Source organism: Pipistrellus kuhlii, unplaced genomic scaffold (assembly GCF_014108245.1).
Source record: "Pipistrellus kuhlii isolate mPipKuh1 unplaced genomic scaffold, mPipKuh1.p scaffold_m20_p_6, whole genome shotgun sequence".
NCBI classification, from domain to species: domain Eukaryota; kingdom Metazoa; phylum Chordata; class Mammalia; order Chiroptera; family Vespertilionidae; genus Pipistrellus; species Pipistrellus kuhlii.
Window position 1 is genome coordinate 35,532,825 of NW_023425562.1, and position 22,411 is coordinate 35,555,235.

A 22,411-nucleotide genomic window follows, 5' to 3' on the forward strand; every position below is an offset into this window, starting at 1 on the left:
TAAATCAAGGAGGGACTGAATCTTTGATCTGGTTTTTATTATACTGCTGCATTCAATTTGTGTTGTCTCTAGTATGTTATGGATTGACAAATTCTTTGATGAATAAAAGAAACAAAACAAAATAAAGACAAATAGAATTTTGGGCATGAAACCTCAAGTTGAGATAAATTGTTTGTGGTAAGACTCTTTAGGAGAAGGTAATTGTTAAAACACCAAATTTACCCATCTTACTGTTATTTTCTTCTATTGGGTCGGCAGCTAAGTAATTGCGGGTTTCACACACATATGGCTTCAGTTGAATTTTTAGGCTTGCAGATGTAGTACAAATGTAAAACACATTTTGTTATTTGGTAGTTGGCTATTCAGCTGTTAATCAGTGAAAAAAGTTTTTTGATCTGTTTTGTAGTTTTCGTTTGGCGTTCGTTGAAAAATGGAAAATCAAAAGGAACATTTTCATCATATTTTGCTTTTTTATTTCCACAAGGGAAAAACGCATTGCAAGCTCATAAAAAGTTATGTGCTGTTTATGGTGACGAAGCCTTAAAAGAACGGCAGTGTCAAAATTGGTTTGCCAAATTTCGTTCTGGTGATTTTTCACTCAAAGATGAAAAACGCTCTGGTCGTCCAGTTGAAGTTGATGACGCCCTAATCAAAGCAATAATCAATTCGGACTGTCACAGTACAACACGTGAGATTGCAGAGAAGCTTCATGTATCACATACATGCATTGAAAATCACTTAAAACAACTTGGCTATGTTCAAAAACTCGATACATGGGTTCCTCACGAACTGAAAGAATCACAGTTAACGCAACGCATTAGCAGCTGCGATTTGCTAAAGAAACGTAATGAAAATGATCCATTTTTAAAACGACTGATAACTGGCGATGAAAAATGGGTTGTTTACAACAATATCAAGCGGAAAAGATCGTGGAGCAGGCCAGGTGAACCAACTCAAACAACATCAAAAGCTGATATTCATCAAAAGAAGGTTTTGTTATCAGTTTGGTGGGATTACAAAGGAATTGTCTACTTTGAACTCTTACCACCCAACCGAACGATCAATTCTGATGTCTACATTGAACAACTAACGAAATTAAACAATGCAGTTGAAGAAAAGCGGCCCGAATTGACAAATCGAAAAGGTGTTGTATTCCATCATGACAATGCAAGGCCACACACATCTTTGGTCACTCGGCAAAAATTAATGGAGCTTGGTTGGGATGTTTTGCCACATCCACCATATAGTCCTGACCTTGCACCATCTGATTACTTTTTGTTTCGATCTTTACAAAACTCCTTGAATGGTAAAAATTTCAATAATGATGATGATGTCAAATCGTACCTGATTCAGTTTTTTGCTAATAAAAATCAGAAGTTTTTTGAACGTGGGATTATGATGCTGCCTGAAAGATGGTAAAAGGTTATTGATCAAAATGGGCAATACATTACAAAATAAAGTTATTTAGTTCCATGAAAAAATTGTCTTTGATTTTCTTTAAAAAATCCGCAAGTACTTAGTTGCCGACCCAATACTAGCTTATATGTCATTCTATAATAAACAAGCAATTTTTGCTCTTACAAAGTCACTAGAGAGGTATAATAAAAGCAGTTAAAAATAAGACCAAAAAAAATCTGTAAGGTTGTAAAAAATTAAAAATATAGAAATGGCATTTCAATCTCTGAGAATTTAATATTTTGCTAATTCCGATGATACTGTGTATATAAGAAGATGAATATTAGTTGTGTGTCAGTTTCAAGAGCAGAGTCTGAGAAACTCTAAATATGACTCAATATATACAGACACCATAAACCCATGTCGACATATACACACCAGGTCAACCTGAGGTGTGCGCGCGTGCACACACACACACACATACACACAAAGTGGTACCTGTCTTATCCGTCAGCAGATACACAAGGCGGCCCAGCTCCTCTGGGATGGTGCTGGTCCGGACAACTGTGCCAGGAATGTTCTCATCCCTCATCATCATCCACCCATATGCTGCTTTGCCCATGTCCAAGTTCACACGCAAACTGCCAAATAAAAACATCACATAGTTAGTGTGACCCAGACCTGTGAATACTAACATGCTCATGATTTTCATATAAATTTATTTATACACATTATTTTAACTTTACATGAAATAAGTAACATTGAATTTTAGACTTTGCAATAGGTGAATTTACTGTCTTTTTAAGTCAGCAAACCTTTCTACACCCCAGGACATGTGACAGGTGACAGTGAAGTAGTTACTCATGCTGTCCTCTAGCATGGTCTGTGACATCAGATGGGAAAGAAAAAAAATGGGCTGTTTTAAGTGCCTTGGGCAGGCAGGGTGCCAGGGGGTGTCCCTCTGGGAATATTTGAAATGGGTCTTGTTTTATTATAAGAACTTACACTATCCCAATCCTAAGCAAGGTTTCTGATGGGAGTCACAAATGTTGAGGTCCTTCTAGAATTGCATCAATGACTTCTCAGTGTCTTCCTCAGTTGCAGCAAAAACCTGGGCAAAGTCATCTTCAGGGAGTAGGCCTTAAAAGCTGTTACAACCACCTGATCCATTTGATCAAAGTGGTAGTGTTTGGAGAAATAGCACTCTGATATTGGGAAGAACATCACCAATAAAAAGAGGATGCCATGAGCATTATTAACAACTAGGGGCCCAATGCATGAACTTGTGCACCTTGTTTGAAGGAACTATGGGCCATGAGGCTGTGGTGGGCACAGGGGCAGGTCTCAGCCCATCCTCTGTGCCACGCCTGGCCCCTCCTGCCACTGCCACTGCCGCTCCTACGCACTGATGGTGCTGGCTCCACTCGCATCTGCTGATAGTGCAGAGCAATTGGGACCAGTGCAGGCAGCAGGTGTGAGCAACAGCTCCAGCACTGGCAGTGGGTGTGAGCAGGGCCAGCGCCAGCAGCAACTGTGAGCACTGGGCAGGACCATGGCATGTAGGAGCAAAGAATTTTCAGTAACAGCAGAGGCTCGCCCCAATGACAGTGACCGGCATCCCTCCTTGATCTGCGGCTTTGCTCACCTGCTCTACCATTCTGCAGTAGCCAAAGCCCACCATGTTTCATTCATACCCCCTGGTGGTCAGCGCACGTCATAGCAACTGGTTGTTCGGTTGTTCCTCCGTTCGGTCTATTTGCATAGTAGCCTTTTATTATATAGGATAAACAAAATCTTGAAAGCTATGTTCTTTTTCAAACAGTACTTCTGTTTCACTGGCACAGCAACTCAGAAAAGCATAATAGAGGAGGAGCTGGATCTCCCATGACTTCTCATTGCTCCTGCAGACACTGTGTGCTTATTGATGTGCTTTGAGGCCCTGTGGTTCTCACTATTCTCCATCATAGTTGTAACCTGCAACACTGCCACCAAGCAAGATGGCTATCTCATCCTTAAAAGCCTTGAAACCAGCATTGACTTGGTCTCTTTAGGGATGAAAGTCCTTTCAGGATTTATTTCCAGAGTAGTGAAGTTTCAGCCATAGTGAATATTTTCTCTGGCAAGTAATTTTCCTCCACAGTCACCTTAACTAGAGTTTCTAAAAATTCTTCAGCTGACTTCACATGAGCATTTACAGGCTCACAACTCATTTTCATATTACAGAATAAATAACAATTCTTAAATAGTTAAAATCACTCACAACTAGCAGTAAATTCAACACAGTAGTCAGATCCAGCCTTTTTTTTCAATATCATTTTTGCTTTGGCCTTGGTCATCATAATGCTGAGTGGGATATGTGCTTGTGTTTTGTCTTCAATACAGGTCATCAGGCCCTAGCCAGTTTAGTTCAGTGGACAAAGTATTAGACTGTGGATTGTCATTTCTGGTCAAATGCACATACCTTGGTTGCAGGCTCCCGGCCCTGGCAACCAATTGTTGTGTTTCTTTCACATTGGTGTTACTCTCTGTCTCTCCCTCTCCCTTCCACTCTCTCTAAAAAATCAATGGAAAAAATATATTTGGGTGAGAAAAAAAAAGCAAAAAGCAAAACAGGTATCAGAAGTTTCTCCATGTCTGATGGAGGCCCTTTATGAACTTTTTGTTTTAGAAGGAGAGGAGAAACATCAATGAGAGATAAACATTGATTGGCTGCCTCCTGCATGCCCCTTGTAGAGATTGAACCCACAATCCAGGCATGTGCCCTGATAGGGAAATGAACCAGTCTTTAGCCTTACAGTGAAGGTATGTTCTGTGACAACAACCAATTAAGCTAAAATAAAAACAGAAAATTCAAATACACTTGTACTAGAAAACATGATAATTTAAAGAGAAACATCAAAAGTGCTTTCTTCAAAGTAATGTCTGTTGCTAGCTATACATTTTCCCCATCTTTCAGGTAATTTGTGGACACCCTTCCAATAGAAATTTTCTTGTTTTGAGGCAAACCACATAGAGACTTAATTTTTCACTTTGTATGTTTTGAATGCTGCTCAAAAAATGCATGTGCCATCGATTGGAACAAGTAGTAATCTGAAAGAGCAAGGTCTGGTGAATACAGCGGGTGGGTTAATACTTCCCAGGCAAGTATTTTATCTTTAACTGGTTTTGAAGTATCTGATGGTAGGTCATCATGAAGCAAAATTACTTTGTCATGTCTTCTGGAACATTCTGGTTGTTTCACGATCAAAGCATGGTTCAAATTGATTATTTGTTGTCAGTATTGATCAGTATTGATGGTTTCACCTGATCTTAACAGCTCTTAATACACCACACCTTCCTCATCCCACCAAACGTAGTGCATTGTCTTCTTTCCCAAGTGATATGGCCTTGCAGTTGATGTTAATGGTTGACCTGGATCAACCCATGATTTTGGGATTCTCAAAACACATCCACTTTTCATCGCCAGTCACAATTTGATGCAAAAAAAGACTTTCTTTCGTGCCGTTGAAGCAACATTTTACTGATGACTTTTCAGTTTTCCATTTGTCTTTCATTCAGTTGATGTGGCACCCACTTACCTTCCTTTAAAATCTTTCCTTTTGTAAATGATCGGAAATTGTTTGCTGAGCAATGTGTAATCTTTCTGCAAGTTGTTTTTTAGTTTGACACACATCTTCATCCAATAATGCTTGTAATTGTTGGTCTTCAAACTTTTTTAGGTTGACCTGGACATTCTTGGTCTTTCACACTGACATCATCACTTTTAAAGCATTTAAACCAGCATTCACAAGTATCTTGAGATAGAGCATGTTCACAATAAGCTTTCTGAAGTATATGATAACTTTTTCCTCAAAATAAATAAATTAAAATTTCCCACAAATGCTCCTTTTTTGGCACGAAATTTGACATTTTTGAGCGTAAAAATATCTATGATGTTAACACCGTCAGCAAATTTGACATGAAGTTTTGAAGCTTGCTGTCAATACAACAAAATGGCATACATATCAAATCGCGTATGTATCAACACATGTGTAACTCCATCTATTGAAAAAAAAATCTGCATTATTTACTGGTACACCTAGTAAATGAAGAAATCACCATGAAATTTAAAAAACATTCTGTCAAAATATGAAAACTTGTGGGATGCAGCCAAAGCAGTACTCCTATAGAAAGAAATTCATAGTTTCTACTGCACATATTCAAAAAAGAAAAAGTGCTGAAAACTAATGAATTAAGCATCTATCATAAGAGGTAAGGATAATAAAAACCAAAGAAGGTAGGAGGAAAGAAGTAAAGTATGGTAATACTAATAAAATAAAAATCAGCATAGAGGTTTTTCTAAAACTATTAAAGCTGACAAACCTATTGGAAGACTGAAAGAAAAAAGGAAAGATAACTAAGTATCAGGAAAGAAAAATATCCTTTCTCTGAGCTTTTGTGAATAGATTAAAATACTTAGGTACAGTTGACATGTTTCTTGAAAGCCATCATTTAGTAAAACTGACTCGAAAAGAAATAAAAAACTTGAAATCAAGTTTTATAACTCTTTAAAGTCTACTATTTAAAAAATATATTTACATTATTTTTCCACATCAAAAAGCTCAGGCTCACATGACCTCCCAATGTGTAAATGTGCAAACAATAAAATATTTATAATTTTAAATAAAATATGTTAGAGAAGAGAAAGTAAGAGAAGACTCATCAGTGTATTTTATAAGACTGGCAAAATCTTGACACTAAACATAAAGGAATGTCATGAGAAGGAAAGTTATCAGTCAACCTCACTCATGCAAACAATGCAAGAATTTCACAAAAAACATAAATAGACAGAATCTAATAATACAAGACAGAGTATTGTATCATGATCAAGTTGCATTGTCTTCCCCCAAATATAAGTAGGTATGTCATTAGAAAGTCAATAAGCCTATCATATTAATAAAAAATAAAAATTTAAAGATGAAAATAGTCTTAAAATTATACTCATGATTTAAAACAAATTTAAGCAAAATAAGAAAATACTTCCTTAATATATGAAAGGGTTTCTATGAAAACGTATAGCATGTTTAATGATAAAATGTAAAAAGTTCTGCCTTTCTCGTTGGAAACAAAGGAAGAATTTCCATTATAATTATTTCTACTTAATGTTATACTGGAAATCTCTAATATAGTGACAAGGAAAAGAAATAAATGGTGCAAGGAATCAAAAGAAACAAAGCTGTCATTATTTACTGATGACATGATTATCTATACAGAAAACCCAATAGACTCAGATTAATAATTAATCGATAGTTTACAAAAATTGATGGATTTAATCATTTTATAAAAATCAATTTTATTCGTCTATCACCAGCAACCAATACATACAAAATAGTTTAAAACAAGTATTTATAAAAGCATTTTAAAAATGTCAAATACCTAAGAATAGTTTTAACAAAACTTTTTATATTAATATGCCAATTCATGATTTGGCAGATTTAATATTAATGCAAATGACCAGGGAGAGCAAAGAAAATCTTAAAGAACACAAGGAGGAAGGGCTGTCCCATCAATTAGTAACTTACTATCACAGTGTGTAAATAAGGCGGTCAGTTATCTGATTAGGAATCTACAAGCAGGCCAAAGGAAGAGGGTAGGGACCCACAAAGACCTGTGCATAAATGAATACCTGGTACATGACAGAGGGGGACAAGTCTTTTCTGTAAGAGGTGCTAAGACAACTGGCATGGAAAAAATAATGTGAAAAATCTACTTCACACCATTAAAAAACACCTTGCTGGGATCAGAGTCGAGACCGATTATCTTTTAGGAGTTAATGCAGGAGGAGGCTCACACCTGGACTAGAGGATTCCTTAAACAATAAAGAGTGACTACTACCCACAGAAACATTCATATATGTGACTGTGAAGTGGATTACTTCTTTTTGTAATTTCACCACTGGGAGAATAAAACTTGAAGTCACCGATCAAGAAATAGTATCAGAGAAACACAACTGAAGGAAAACATGCAGAGCATATAATAACTACATAGTGCCACAGCCCTGTGCATGACCCGTGAGGCACTGGCTTCAGTTGCTCCTCCTTTTTCCTGCAGTCAGCACACATTTGCAGCCAGGTAGCTCTAGCAGTTCACGTTGAGCCTGCAGATTTAGGGAATCCGACAGGCTTTTCTCATCTTGTCTTGTCCCTGTTCCTTTCAGTCTACATTGGCAGTGTTTCTGCCCTTAGGACAATCTCAGAACCTTTCTGATTCTCCTGTGTGTGCCCAGGGTCCAACTGTCAGACAAGAGAGGCTCCTCTATAAGTTTCTCCTGGATAATACTATCCAGTTTTGGCCTCTGCTGAGATGAGTCACATGCCTAATCTCTTCGGCAAAGGCTGTCAAGCACATCCTCAGCCTCCTCTCCTGGGCACACTTTTCAAACAATGAAACTTCTAATATCAGTGTCTTTAGCAATCTGTACAGGCCACATATTTCCCAGACCATCAATGCCTAAGTATTATCCCTAGGTCTATGTAAGGTTGAAAACACTCTTTTCTGCAAGCATTCAACCTAGAAAATGAGGATAACTAAAGATGTCGAGTAGGTTAATACACATTTTAAAATGCCAATGTACTGTAAGCTGATAATAAGCTCCTAAGAATTTTCGTGCAATAAAACTTCAGGGAGATCAGCCATTGAGGAGCACAGCCATGGCTCTGCGCTACCCCATGGCCATGGGCCTCAACAAGGGCCACAAGGTGACCAAGAACGTGTGCAAGCCGAGGCACAACCACCGCGCGAGAGCCTCACCAAGCACACCAAGTTCGTGAGGGACATGACCTGAGAGGTGTGTGGCTTTGGCCCCTATGAGCAGCGAGCCATAGAGCTGCTCAAGGCCTCTAAGGACAAGAGGGCCCTGAAATTCATCAAGAAAAGGGTGGGGATACACATTGGTGCCAAGAGGAAGAGAGAGGAGCTGAGCAATGTCCTTGCAGCCAGGAGGAAGGCAGAAGCCAAGAAGGACTGAGCCCAGCCTGTGTAATAAAATCTGTTCAGAAAACAACAAAAAACTTGAGTGAGGTTAAATTCTGAAGCATGTTTTGTACATGTGTCATCTGACATTTTTATAATCCAGTCAGATTGTGGATGAGCAGAGCACATGGTAGGTAGTCCTTTAGGCAGCGGGCTGGTTGGCAAAATGAGCATGTGGCCATCTTGCTGGCACACCCGTCTATGTTAAAGGGAGGAGAACCCTGCCTCCTGAGGCACTGATACCATCAGACAGAGATGCCGCATGGACAGTCCTCACTGCGCCCATTGCCCTGTGGCCACATGTGAGAGGGAAGCGCTCTGCCCCATGAGACAGTGCTCTCAACTAGGATGTTAATGCATGCGAGCGCATGCAGGCAAACGGGTGGTAATCAACGAGCTGAGGAACTGCATGTTCCTGACCCAATGGAACTACATGTCCTGTAAAGAAATGGGATGGCTAGTCTGCTGTTTGTGAGTGATACACAATCCAGGGAATGTATATGCATTTTAATTCTGAAAGTAAGAGTCAAATCTTGTAATGTTTCTACTGAAAGACAAAGTAAATTATATCAGGTGACTCAAACATAAGAATGTCTATAAAACAGCCTCACTTCTTAAATTGGAAAAACCTTTTAGGAGTGTTAGGTAATAGAGAAAAACAAAAACAAAAACAAAAACAAAAACCACGTTCCGGAACCGTGCACTTTGCGAAACAAACAAACAAAAAAATTAAAAAATTGATCCTTTATTAAACTGAAAGCATATTTAGCAAACACTAAAAGGTATTACCAGTCATAGTTTATGGAAATTTTGCAAAGGAAAATAACCTTGGTTGAATCAAATGTAAACCTTCACTCCCTAAAGGAGTGTGCTACACTGTCCACACTTCCCGGGTTTAATCCCTTCTGCCGAGTCTGTCTAGCTGCGCCTTCAGACGGAAGGACAGAAGTTTCAGGTTAAAGTACCAGAAAGATGTTTTGGAGTCAGATGGAGGTGTCTACTAAGTCTCTCCAAGCTCAAACATGTTAAATATTAAACTATGCACTGAAACACTAGAACAAGACAGACTTACAGAAGCCCGATACAGTCCCCATTTTGTAAGCAGTCTTCCCAAGAGGATGCAGAGACTAAAGGAAGGGTGTGTCTGTGAGTGCTGGTGCGTATATGTGTGTAACCTGCACCCTCATAACTATAAGACTGTTTATATATGCATCTGTAAGCCTTTACAGAATTTATCAATAGTTAGTGAGACAGTACTTATTTCCTTCTCCTAGTATTAGGTATTGTCTAATTTTTTACTATAAATATATATACTTAAAATATAAAAAACAATAAAAATTAGTTTTAGTTTTAAAATGCTTATGTATTTTCAAAACTCGAATCATTTTCCCCCTGTTAATTTGATAAAGGAGAAAGTGCCAAGTCTCTTTATTATTTTACTGAGGAAAAAAAATTGGAGATATACCATAGAAATAAAACATTTCTTCCAATGGCTTCTACCAGTGAAGGGAGAGGCCCAGACAAGAGCAGGACAGAGTTCTCCCTGGGCCTTCGGTTTCAGACAGCAGAAGTGACAGACATCACATAACATTGCAAAACAGATACAAGCAGCAGCAATGAAGAGAAACAAGATTAATGAAAGAATAAAAAACTCCTGGGAATTCCCAAGAAAATCAGTATGACCTAGTGATGAGTGCAGGAGATGCTGGCAGTTGGAGGAGACTGTGAGTGCATGTGTGGGGGTGGGGTGGGGGTGGGGTAACAGCTCTGTGTACAGAACCCCAGGGACAAACTACAGCTGCACTGCTATGATATAAGTCAATGAAAGAGACATTTCTATAGATAAACTTTTAGAGATACCAGTGCCTTTCTCTCCAAATCCTTGTATACTGAGCCTAATACTGAACATGTTTTAATTCACTCTTTGATACAGAAGACAGCTATTCTGGACTCATACTTTATGCATGACTTATTAGGGTTTAATTGCTCATTCATATGAAATTTTCAATCATATATATTTAGGATATCTATTAAAAATATTCTTTGTGGAAATATTTTTAAATGGACTTATCTACATTTGTTATAAATCAGTCTTTAAATTAAAGACATCTAATATTAACTATTTATATCCCAATCTCGAGTTAGATGGGTTATCATCTTGAAAAATTGTTCATATTAGAAGACTGCCTTACTCAGTATTTTATCTAACTTGACAGGTATATTAAATGGTCTCTGAAATATAGATCACTTTAAAATGTCAATGATTGCCCTGGACCGAAGAGCACTGGAAATAAAAAGTCTACCAGCAATAAGCAAATACTATTTTGTTGGGTTCAGATTTATGGTTTATGTTTATATTACCCAGTTGTTGAAGATTATATTATCAATACATTTATATAAGATAAAATATCAGATTTCTAGACTATTCTAACAAAATGACTTTGCCCCCACCCCATATGACTTCCTACAGAATTCTTCAGGATTCACCAGAGTTCCTAAGCTTCATGTGAGCAATTTCTTTCATAATGAGAGACAGATGTTAATAAACTCATATTCAATGAAACTAGACATTTGTTTTACCTTAATTCTTCAACCTACCTGATGGGAATGATGTAGGAAAAGAGGAGGAGGAACCGAAAAAGATTGCGGTACCATGGGCCTACAAAGCCTTGTAAGGTTACCATAACAACCGAGAGAGCAACCAATGCCAAAAACAGCGCTTTGGTCAGCTGATTGAGCTCAAGGTCCAACAAACCAACCTGAAAGAAAAACATGGAATTAAGACATAAACATAATGCCCCTAACATTACACATCTTAATACATGACACTTCTGATATCCATAAATTTTCTTTTGCATTGGCCTATAGTTCTAGCATTTGAGAAAGGCTTGAGAACCAGGCAGAGGGAGAAGAAATTCCTCAGGATGCCTAGTGGAGGCTGATTCCAATGGCTAACCTTGGGCAAGCTGTAAAATGGGGTTATCACAGTGTCTTCCTATCAGGACTTGGGTTTACACGAGATCATGAACAGCTCCTGGTTAGAGGATAACCTACATACATGTTATTATACTCTCATTGTCATTATTATTAAAAACTTGGATTTGAATCTCTGCTTACTAATTGTGTGATCTTGGGAAATGTGCTTACATTTTTGAAGCCCCATTTTCCTTGTCTCTAAACTGGTGCTACCTATATACTACCTGGAGAAGCCCAGCATGGTGCTTCTGGCCCGGCCCTGTGCTCTCTCATACTGTGTATGACTTGGACAGAAACTGAATTCGTACCAGGCTGTTTCTCTTGAATTAAAAAAGAAAACATGATTGCCAAAACTTTTATTTAAAAATTAAATACTGTAATTCTCAATGGGCTAATTGTTAACTCGTTTTATTTTGTAGCACTTTTTGAAATCCACAACTTTGGCCAATAAAAAGCTAGCCTTTCCTTCATTTTATATATTTAGTTTATATCTGTTTTGAATTAATATTTGCCACAAACTCTCATGAGAACATTAAACCTGTAGTTAGAGAGAAAACACAAAACTTTGTCAGAAAATCCATTAAGTGTAGCTGTGAAGAAAATTCATTACAAAAATAAATGGAATTGCCTACTATATTTTTTGCTAAACTCTAAGGTCATGAAAAATGGGTAAACTGTAAGATTTTACCCACAAGAAACAGCCAATCTAGTAGGAAAAATAAGACGAACACCTGTAATAAATACTATAAAAGAGAAATACAAAATAGAAAGCTTTCTTCTCTAACCAAGCTTATAGATTCACTTCTTATAGCTCACAGCCAGCACTGCTGTTGGTTAGCACTCCATGGCCTTTAAAAAAGGGGTAGAAACAATGAAAATGACAACAGGGACCCGGATATGAATGAAATTTGTCCACAGGATAGGTTCTACTTCCACTGTAGGGTCTGCAGGGAACCTTTGCAAGGTGGGTTTGGAGTATGCAAGCTCCGCCCCTGCAAGGCCCCATCCTGCTGCAGGTCCCTCCCGCTTCAGAAGCAGGAAAAAAGCCCAAGGCCTGTGAAATGTGGTCTCATCTGGTCACTTAATATACAGACTCCTAATTCAGGAGGCGGAAGAAAACCTAGCTGCCAGTTCTATATGCAGTATCTATGCAGCTGCATGTGACGGAGACGAGGCCATTCTCCCATCAGTTTCCAAGTGCCTAGTGTCCTGCAGAAAAGCACACTGCTCCTTGGGTCACCTGTTCAGCACCTCCAGGCGCAGCTACAGAGCCACCAGGCCTGCCTTCTCCCTGGGACCAGTGTCTGGAGGGACCTGCAGGCTCTGGGCTGGGGCTTCCTGCAGGGCTGCCCTGGCTGTGCTTCCCTTGAGAACTAGGCAGCTGAGGACCTGCCTGATTTATCAGCTCCATTTAAAAAGCAGCACAACGAGGACAAATATCTTGCAATTTCCGTTGCTTCAACTACTACATAGTTTATGCTTGAATTATTGAGAAAAATAGGGTTTTGGATTAAAATGAAGAAAAATTAAGCCAGGGAAGTAGAGCATGTTTCAAAGCCCAGCTCCTTTAGCTGTGACAAAGGCGGCCTAAGTCTCAGGCTCGCTGAGGGTCAGATGAAGTCATTATTCATTCAGTCAGGGAAAAAAGACTCAATTACCTCAACCTAAAGATGCTATCAATGAATGCAAAGTGCATATTTTACTCTATTCATCCAAATCCCATTAAAAAGTGAAAGGAATGATTTAATCTGGCCTTCTAGAGTTGGTCTTTTTGTAATAAAATAAAGAATCTCTGTCTTGCAAAATGTATACGCACTACCTCACACTTTCAAGAAGACTGGAAAAGCAGGGACAAAACAGTCAGGAATGGGCCAAAGTTTCCTCTGAAAGCACACACACAAGATGAGAGTCTGAAAGCAGGCCACTGCAAGCCGACATGCAGAAACTCCAGCGTGAGCACCTTTCTCATTGACGGGGAGTCAGTGTGTCCTCTTCCACCAGCCACCTTGAAGGGAAGCAGTAAGTTCCACAGAGCAAAACCCTGCTTCCCACTGGTAGGCTGTTCTGAACTGTTGATTCTTCCTGGCAAATAACTGCAACCAAGCTATAGCATATTGCGTGAGCTTGGATTTTCTTGCCAATTCTAACAATGGTGAGAAGAAAAGATACCTTTCAACTAATTTTTTTAAAAATCCACTTTCAATTAATAGTTAATTTTTATACTCCTCTCAACACCTTTAAAAGTTTCTTTAACTCTAAAATGCAACCTGGACTCTTAAAAACTATTCAAAATAAAATGCAACCTGGACTCTTAGAAACTATTCAAAATAGTTAACTTATAAAGTTATAGATTCTGTAAAAAAGGTGATGATGTGGGTTTTCATATGACTGTAAAAAATTTCCTGGGACATGGAACACACCAGATACCTTTTGCTATGACTGCAAAGACTTTTCACCCATGAAATACATTAATATCTCTTGAAGTAATTATGACTGTATAAGAAAAGGTAAAGTAAGTACACTGGGAAGTAATTTTCAATATTTATTGTATCTTCCTATATTAGTAAAGCAAATTTTCTTCTACTTGTCATAATATTTGTTTTATTTGAAACAACTGTGATAACAAAATTAAATACACTACTGGAAATTTTAATCTCTAAGGGAAAATTTGTGCATAATGTCTAAGAGACCACAATGGTTCTGCGAAGGGGCTGTTCAGGATAATGAACACAATAATTGCCTGTATAATCTAAAATGCCGCTAATGGCAGCGATCACAAATCCACTTAGCTCCTCTTTAATTTATGTACCAAGTTTTAAACAGCTAATGGTGCTCAGGAAAATAATGGTTTATACCAACAATAAAGGGTAAATACGGTATTCTCCTGCTTAACCAAGTAAAGATCAGCGAGTTTTTTAATGCACGTGTGGACGAATGAGAAACCACCTTATCTCTATGACAGCACTATTCCAATCCATCTTGGCATTGAACCTCGTCCTGCTACCAATCCCTAAAAAATCAGCATGCATACCAAACCAAAACCAAGTCTCATGTGATAAAAACTTCCCCAAACTCCTATCTAGAACAAAGGTATACATACCACTAGCTGCTATTATATGGTATTAATATCACACACATTAACATGTGAATATCAAATACTTTTACCATTCTCTTAAAACTCACAGTTATTTGTTACATTGAAATATTTTAGAATAGCAAAATAATAAGATGCAAATGTCAAAAAGTCAAGTGCAATTCTTGTAGAAAGGTAAATATTACTTTGTCTTATATTTTTCCTATAAATGCAATATAATTTGAAAAATAGAAAAGCCTCCAATCTCACGTTAACTCACACAAGATGACTGCACACAGACAGAAGGACAGTTTATAATGAAAGACGACTGGGGAAAATAACACCGTTGCTAAGGCTGCTATATTTTAGCAGGTGAGCGATTCTCAGCCAGACCATTGGCTCCTGTTGTGCGTAATTTGAACTGTGACTCCAAGAGTGACATAGGGCTACATTACGACCTTAATAAAATTCCTAATAAAAAGCACATTCCTTTCAAATACCTTTGAAGCAAATCAGCCTTGTATTTTCCATTTTTAGTAGAATATTAAGAAACAACAAAATAATCTGCAGACCTTCTTCTATACTTCAAGTGCCAAACAATAGAAACTCATACACTAAATCTTATAGTAATGATTTTTTTCCATTTTGCAGTTTAAATAAAAAGTACTCTTTTTTTTTTTTTTAAAGTAATGCTACATATCCTTTTCTTGCTTCTGAAGTTTACTTATTTCTTTCTTTTTGGATATGAAATACTAAGTGTCAAGCGCAGTGGCACCTGCAGGCCGGCCCACACTGTAGATGTGTCTGAGCTATTACCGTTTACCGCCTCAGTGATCTGTGAAATAAGAAGCATTTCTTTGAGCCATTCTAGACTATTGACTCAATAATCTGTGCTTTAAAAGCTCCCTAAGTAAATATCAGCACAATTCTTAATGTTACAATATATCACCTTAATTTTTTAAAACAAAAATCTATATTTACACAACAAACATTTTAAAATCTATTTTGAAAGAATATTTATCCTACATTTTTAATTACCAACAAATTTTGCCAGACTATTCTACATTCAACATTTATGGTTTCTCCCTTGTTTACTACATAATTATTACTTAAAATATTTTTTCCTTAAACATTTAATTAACATTTTTTAAAAATGGAGTTGTTATATTTTTATATAAACAAAAGGTATTACTGAAAGGCTTAGGTATTCAACAGGAAGTAAAACTATTTTCCATATCAATGTGAGAAACTTAAAGAGGAGACAGGAAACTCAAAGCCCTGGCCTACTTTACACAAATGTGGAGCTGATCAACTCCAACCTTCCTTATTAGGACAATGACTATTGTCAGACCACTTGATCAGTTGGTCTACAATAATCATGATGTGAAAAGGTGAAGTTACTCCCCAAATCCAAACATACTACATGCTAAGTTTGAAAGGGGCTTCATGAATGCAAAATGAGGCTATCTTCTCAAACCACTGACCTTCTAGATCAGTGGTTCTCAACCTTTCTAATGCCGTGACCCTTTAACACAGTTCCTCATGTTGTGGTAACCCTCAACCCTAAAATTATTTTCATTGCTACTTCCTAACTCTAATTTTGCTACTGTTATGAATCATAATGTAAATATCTGTGCTTTCTGATGATCTTAGGCGACGCTGCTAGCGGTTCTCAACCTGTGGGTCGTGGGTTGAGAATTGCTGCTGTAGAGCCTAAGACCATCGGAAAACATAGATATTTACATTATGATTCATTAACAGTAGCAAAATTACAGTTATGAAGTAGCAATGAAAATAATTTTATGGTTGGGAGTCACTACAACATGAGGAATTGTGTTAAAGGGTTTCGACATTAGAAAAATTGAGAATCACTGTTCTAAATCATTTGAGAAATTTCAATACTGGCCTTTGAATTTCCTACGAAACATATTCACACAACAGAATACTTCCCATAATTGTCAAAAATGCCATAAAATAGACATTTCTATGAAAATATGTCTACACATACACACACATCTCAGATCTGCTTTTACAAACACAGGCTTACATTTTATGTCCATGAAGGACAATCTGTCATGCTAGTTACTGTCTGACAGACCCTCTGTCATGTTAGAACCTTTATTAAAGTACAACCAATATATAAAAAGTCATTTAGTTTAAAGCAATTTTTTTGTTTAGTAATTATTATTAATTATTTTAAATATTCTCAACTATGACACATCAAAGCCATATTTAAAACAAAAATAAGTATGCACAAATACAAAAAAAGACTGAAAACTACTTGGAAATTTAATTTGTACTCTATGTACACAAATTACATCAAAACCCAGCACTTAATATTAAGAAAATCCCACAATTTTCTAATGTATAGTACTCCTGATCTTATTTTACGGAAGTACACAACTTACCTGAAAATCAGAGATATAAAGGAGACCAAACCATACAAATCATTATAATTCCAGCACCACAGTGAATACAATTTGTGTACACTACTAACTGTCATGTTTCATGTTGGTATTTTGTTGCCATAATTACAGTAACATTTCTTGGGTGGGAGCCAAGGCAAAGGGGTTAGTATGCTGCGGCTTAGCCAGCAGAGGGTGCTCAAGTTTGATGCTTCTTTTTTCTGAATTCTGAAAATGTGCTTTTGGTGAAAGCAGAACTTAGATCTAATTCCACCAATTCAGTATGGTTAACACATGTTTTGTCTGTTTGTTTTTAAAGGAGTAACCCTAAATATCTATTTTGTCATGCAGAATTCAAGACAGAACTTTCAGCCTTTAATATGGTGGATTATGTATGGTGGATATGAGGAAGCATATTTAAAGATTTGACATCCAAAATACCTTAGGCAATCAGCACAATTACATAGTGCTAAGGCTCTCTGAACACTTTTGAAGTTGATAAAATTGTAACAATAGCTTGTCTTAAAGTTTTAAGATCTTGCATATACTATATAGCTACCTTATTATCTTAACAACAATGTAGGAAGCTATCCATTTTAAATGGTTTTGCCAAGACCACCCACCAATTTAAAATAATTACTTCACTAATCTAAGCTATCCACTGACACCAGAAACCTCAACATTCAACATCATTCATATAAGTGTAATTTGAAGCCAGACATTTGGATTTCAATTTAATCCAACTACATAAGCAATTTATTTTGGGAACTTTATATTTATTTGAACAGATCTTCTTGAGTCCTTACTACGTAAAATGCCCTTGCTATATGGTACGTGGACAGCAGCACGCCTCTGCCCCAGTGCAGCCAGAGATCAGACTGCTTCGTGCTGCTCTAGACTCAGGGGACTCTCATAGCCACAGGACATAAAAAAAATAGCTTTTCCTAATAATTCCTCTAAGTGGTACTGATATTTTTAAAGAAAGGCTTTTATTAGGAGACTTAACGTTTTTAACAGACACAGTAAGAAAGGGAAGACCATACTTCCTATGAAATCATTGGCGGACGGGCTGTGTCACCTCTCATTTCCTAGTTGTTTAAGTGTCCACACAGCAGAGACTGCACCAGCGAGCACACTTTTCTTCTGGGAGGTATGCGCCTCTCTATTTTCTCCTGCATGTAGAAAGTCTCTTATTTTAAATATTGTGTGAGAGTATTTTAGAAACACCCTTAAAATATACTTCTAAAATATTCATTTAATGAAAACAATATATATTATCGAATGGAAAACAATCTTGTATTTTTAAGTACATTAATAATACTACTACTGAAATTTGGGATCTGTTAATACTTGTTAAGGAAATTACTAACTACACAGCCAGGGCTTTGAACACCATCCACTCTGGAATTCTGGGGCAGAAAGACTCCAGGGAATCCTCTGACTCTTTTCAAAGAGCTAAAAAAGTATTCTCTATTTTTTGCTATCTAGAAAGTGAGGTTCTGAAGGAATTAGCCCTGTGGGTGACTTAGAAGAGTTGCAGCACAGATGATGGGAGAGGCTGGGACAAGGAAGAGGAAGACTCTTTCCCATAAAAAACGAGTGTGTGGCCATCACCACCCCAGGAGAGGCAGAGGACACGGCTGGAGCAGCCGGGCACCAGCCTGGCCCTCTGCCCAGAGCCTCCTGAGACATGGCAGAGAAACTGCTGTTTTAACAGGGAAACTGCATGGAACAAGGGTACCACCTTTTCACCTGCTTAATTTCCTCATAACATTTTGGAAAAGGGAATGAATGAATTGCTACATTTTTATTAGTAAACATAATCAATTTACAAATTTCAGTAGTATTATTAATGTACTTAAAAATACAAGATTGTTTTCTATTCGATAATATATAACTTTAATTTCCAGCCCTAGATTCTTTTCGTAAGAGGTCATGTTACAGATGAATTTCTATAATAGTCAGAAATCTGTTCGTGATTAATTTCAAAATGCCACCATCTAAATTGTTACTTTGGCATACCAAAAAATATAAGGTATTTATTTAATGGTTTATGGAATTTACTCAGGAGGAGCTAACATTGTTTTTATTTAATAGATGCCAGGAAGTCTGGTTTTATTAAGGACTACTTGAGTCAAATATTTAACATAGCATCATGAAGCTGCTAATTCTAAGTCATGGGGTGGAGTGGGGTGGTGACAATTAGCAGGAAAATTCCACAACGCATAAATGACCTAGTATGCTGGGTTTAGTTACACATGTTCTCACATCCCCATTTCCTGCAGATAGCAGAACCCCCCTCCCTCTCTCCCTCCCCACAAGCTGCACTGGACCCAGAAGCCGCCCCTACCCCCACCCCCTACGTGTCACAAAGGCTATGCTGGTGTGCAGTAATGTGTCACCATCTCTTTCAGCATTTCATGTCTTATTGAGTAAATATGTGGGAATTTATGAACCAGTTAAGGTCTTCACCCCAATCTCCCAATATCTGGCACCTATCACTACATAAAACCACTCGATAGTGTTTTTAAATCAAGAGTCATTAGCTGACTTGACAAGATCTATTACTAAGATATTCACTAGAATCCACATCTCAGTCACTAGTCACTGAAGTTGTGAAATTCCCTTGTAACAAATGTACATTATTTATTTTTGATTACATTAGAAGCACGTGGACATCCATAAATGCTGACCAGGGTTTAGAACACTTCAGAATTACTGTTATCTTGAACAGAGTGACACGGTCCTGTCTGTTTTGCTATCCCACTCACGTTAGCACGACCAGCTGCTGACCAAAGGTAACTGCAATAAACATTTTAATGTTTAAGACAGCCGAGCAGAATGGCAGAAAAGAGAATAAAGGAAACTTTGAATCAATGTTAATGTTCAAAATCCATGGTTCTCGTGATTTGCATAGTTTTGTTTTCAAATAAAACTGAAATTTAGCAACTTTCCTGAAAAATTTAAATGATAAGTGCAATAGGGTTGAATAAACTTTTCATCTTGCTTTATATTATTAAATCTATTAAGAGGTTTATTACTGGTATCGTGGCAAACTGTAACACTGTTTTAAACCATTTAAAATTTTTGTGTTACTTTATGTCTTCAAAGTCATTTTATGAACCATTTCATACTTAATGGCTTGTAAGCAATCCCCAGAGTTGGGATGTGCTTAAAAAGTTGCACAGATTGACAGATAAAGTGAAAAGGTCTATATTAATTTCCAAATAAAGAAATGCGTGGCGTGGTATCTCCCGATGATTATACTCTGAAGTACCAATTAGAACGCATCAGAAACTAGAGCAAGTTGACACTCTGCAATAAAGCAAATCATTTCCAGTTGGAGGGGCAGAAAATGTTAATATGCAATGTTCAAGACTACAAGAATCTTTGTAAAAGGAAGTAGCTAATAAGGTTTAATGATGCATGTCAGGAAGCCACAGTATGTAGGGAAACACAGCTGGCTTCATTTTGTAAACTATTTGATATACACATCTTTCTAGTTCGCGATTATCAGCTGTGCCAGTGCCACAGGGGACAGTTTAGCCTCAAATCAGGGTATTCTTCTTGTTCCCTAAATTACAAGCAAAATACATTAATATGGTGCTATAGGCTAGTGCCCGACTAAAGCTGATCTGCTTACGAAATCGTCTGTAACATCGTGCAGAGACGACCTTCCAGCCTAAATGGGCCACTGAGTGCTGGAACCATTAAAACAAATCATAGATCAGACAAAAATACTTGGATTTAGTGAATTATTAACCTTCACAACAGTCACCATCTTTCATACCATGTTTATTAAAACACAAATAAACTTAAAATGCTTCTACTGAGAAGCCCTCAGCAACTGTTTCCTTTTCTGGGGTACACACATTTAGGAATGAGGACCCACTAGCAAGGCAGCATGTGAGCTGCTCATGTCTTCTCAGTGAGGAGAGACTGGATATGCAGGTGACAGCAATTAGCAGCAGATGACAGAAGCACTGAATCTGCACCAGATGGCAGCGAAGGGTCATTGGAAGCTAGCAAACCTTCCACAAGGAAACCCTGTGTTAGGAAACTATCACACTCAAAAGCTCTTAGACACAAATTAATTATTCAGCCACCAGAAGACAACTGCTGGGTCACAACACTAATATCAAAACGCTGTTAAAGCACTTAGAGGGCACTTATTCCAAATGTAATTACACATACTGGCTGAGAAAAGAAGCATGCTAGAGAATGGCACAAAGGTTGCCCTAAACTAAAAGAGCTAAAATCCTAGTAATTAGTGAACTGTCATATGGCAAAATATACTCAACAGGTTCTACCTCTGGATGAACGTTGTTCATCTACCAGGAAAATGCTTCAGGCAAACACAAGTAAAAGTATAATGAATTCTCTTTCACTAAGAACTCACATAAAATGGCTTCATTTTTCGTTTAAATTGTTATAACTGATTCATTTCTGACCCCCTATGACCTAGCAACATCCACTCCAATGCCTTCATACTCTACAAAGTGCATCTGTATGATTCCTATTACTGGACCTGTGTGTCATGTGGCCACCACAAGGCCTGCCCTCCTAGCTTCTGCCTCCTGCTGCAACCTGATCTCCTGGCCCACACAGCCCCAATAATGGTGTTCTGGACAAGATCTATTTTCATTCCCACAACTAGACTGTGGGCTACATTTCCCATTTCCCTCTCCCTCTGGCCCTGTGTTGACGACTCAGGATGGGCTCACAATCCACCTAGACCTTCCTGAGCTACGCTCACCACTGACACACAGAAACTGCTCATTTAAATGCCTCTTGCTATCATTCTTGTTACTGGTATGATAAAAACATAGGTACTTCTACCTTTACTTTTTGTTCTCACATTCAAGTCTGAGCAAAGCCCTTGGAAAATCAATCCAGCTGCAGATGCAACCCCATGCCAGCTCCTCTGGTAAGTACATATTATTAGCACAGAAAGGCCTTTGCAGACAATTGCAGACGAAGGTTCAGATGCACATATGTGTGTGGACAAGACTCATTGAGGAAATCCTACATATTTTCATAGAGAGTTACTGGGAAAGGTAAATAAAAAAATGTCTATAAGATAAGATAGTATTGCCATGACTTAGGGGAGAGAAATATTTCTTCTTCTTTTCTTTTTTTTTTTTTTTTTTAAATATATTTTATTGATTTTGTACAGAGAGGAAGGGAGAGGGATAGAGTTAGAAACATCGATGGGAGAGAGTCATCGATCAGCTGCCTCTTTCATACCCCCTACTGGGGATATGTCCACAACCAAGGTACATGCCCCTGACTGGAATCGAACCCGGGACCCTTTAGTCCCCAAGCCGACGCTCTATCCATTGAGCCAAACTGGTTTCGGCGAGAAATATTTCTTAAATCAGAAAAAGAAAAGATAATAAAACTTCTATAAGATAAGAGAGTGTCACCATGACTTAGGAGAAAGAAATGTTTTTAAATCAGAAAAAGAAAAGATAAACTGTATTAGGCCTAAGAACTGCCATTCACCAAGACACATGAAGACAGTAAGAAGCCAGCAAAAGAGTATGTGAAG

The 22,411-nt window shown here is 37.7% G+C and overlaps 1 protein-coding gene and 1 pseudogene across 6 annotated transcripts in view; one reads left to right on the forward strand and one right to left on the reverse strand.

Moving 5' to 3' along the window:
* The window catches only part of ATP9B (ATPase phospholipid transporting 9B (putative)), a 138,427-nt gene that overhangs the window by 38,188 nt on the left and 77,828 nt on the right, over positions 1–22,411 (reverse strand). For all 6 annotated transcript variants that reach the window (XM_036417788.2, XM_036417786.2, XM_036417787.2 and 3 more), the window contains 2 exons: positions 11,005–11,165; positions 1,894–2,036 (listed from right to left, as the gene is read on the reverse strand). In XM_036417788.2, the coding sequence (XP_036273681.1) occupies positions 1,894–2,036; positions 11,005–11,165 (304 nt within the window). The remainder of the gene's footprint in view (positions 1–1,893; positions 2,037–11,004; positions 11,166–22,411) is intronic.
* On the forward strand, positions 8,067–8,434 carry LOC118707473 (annotated as a pseudogene).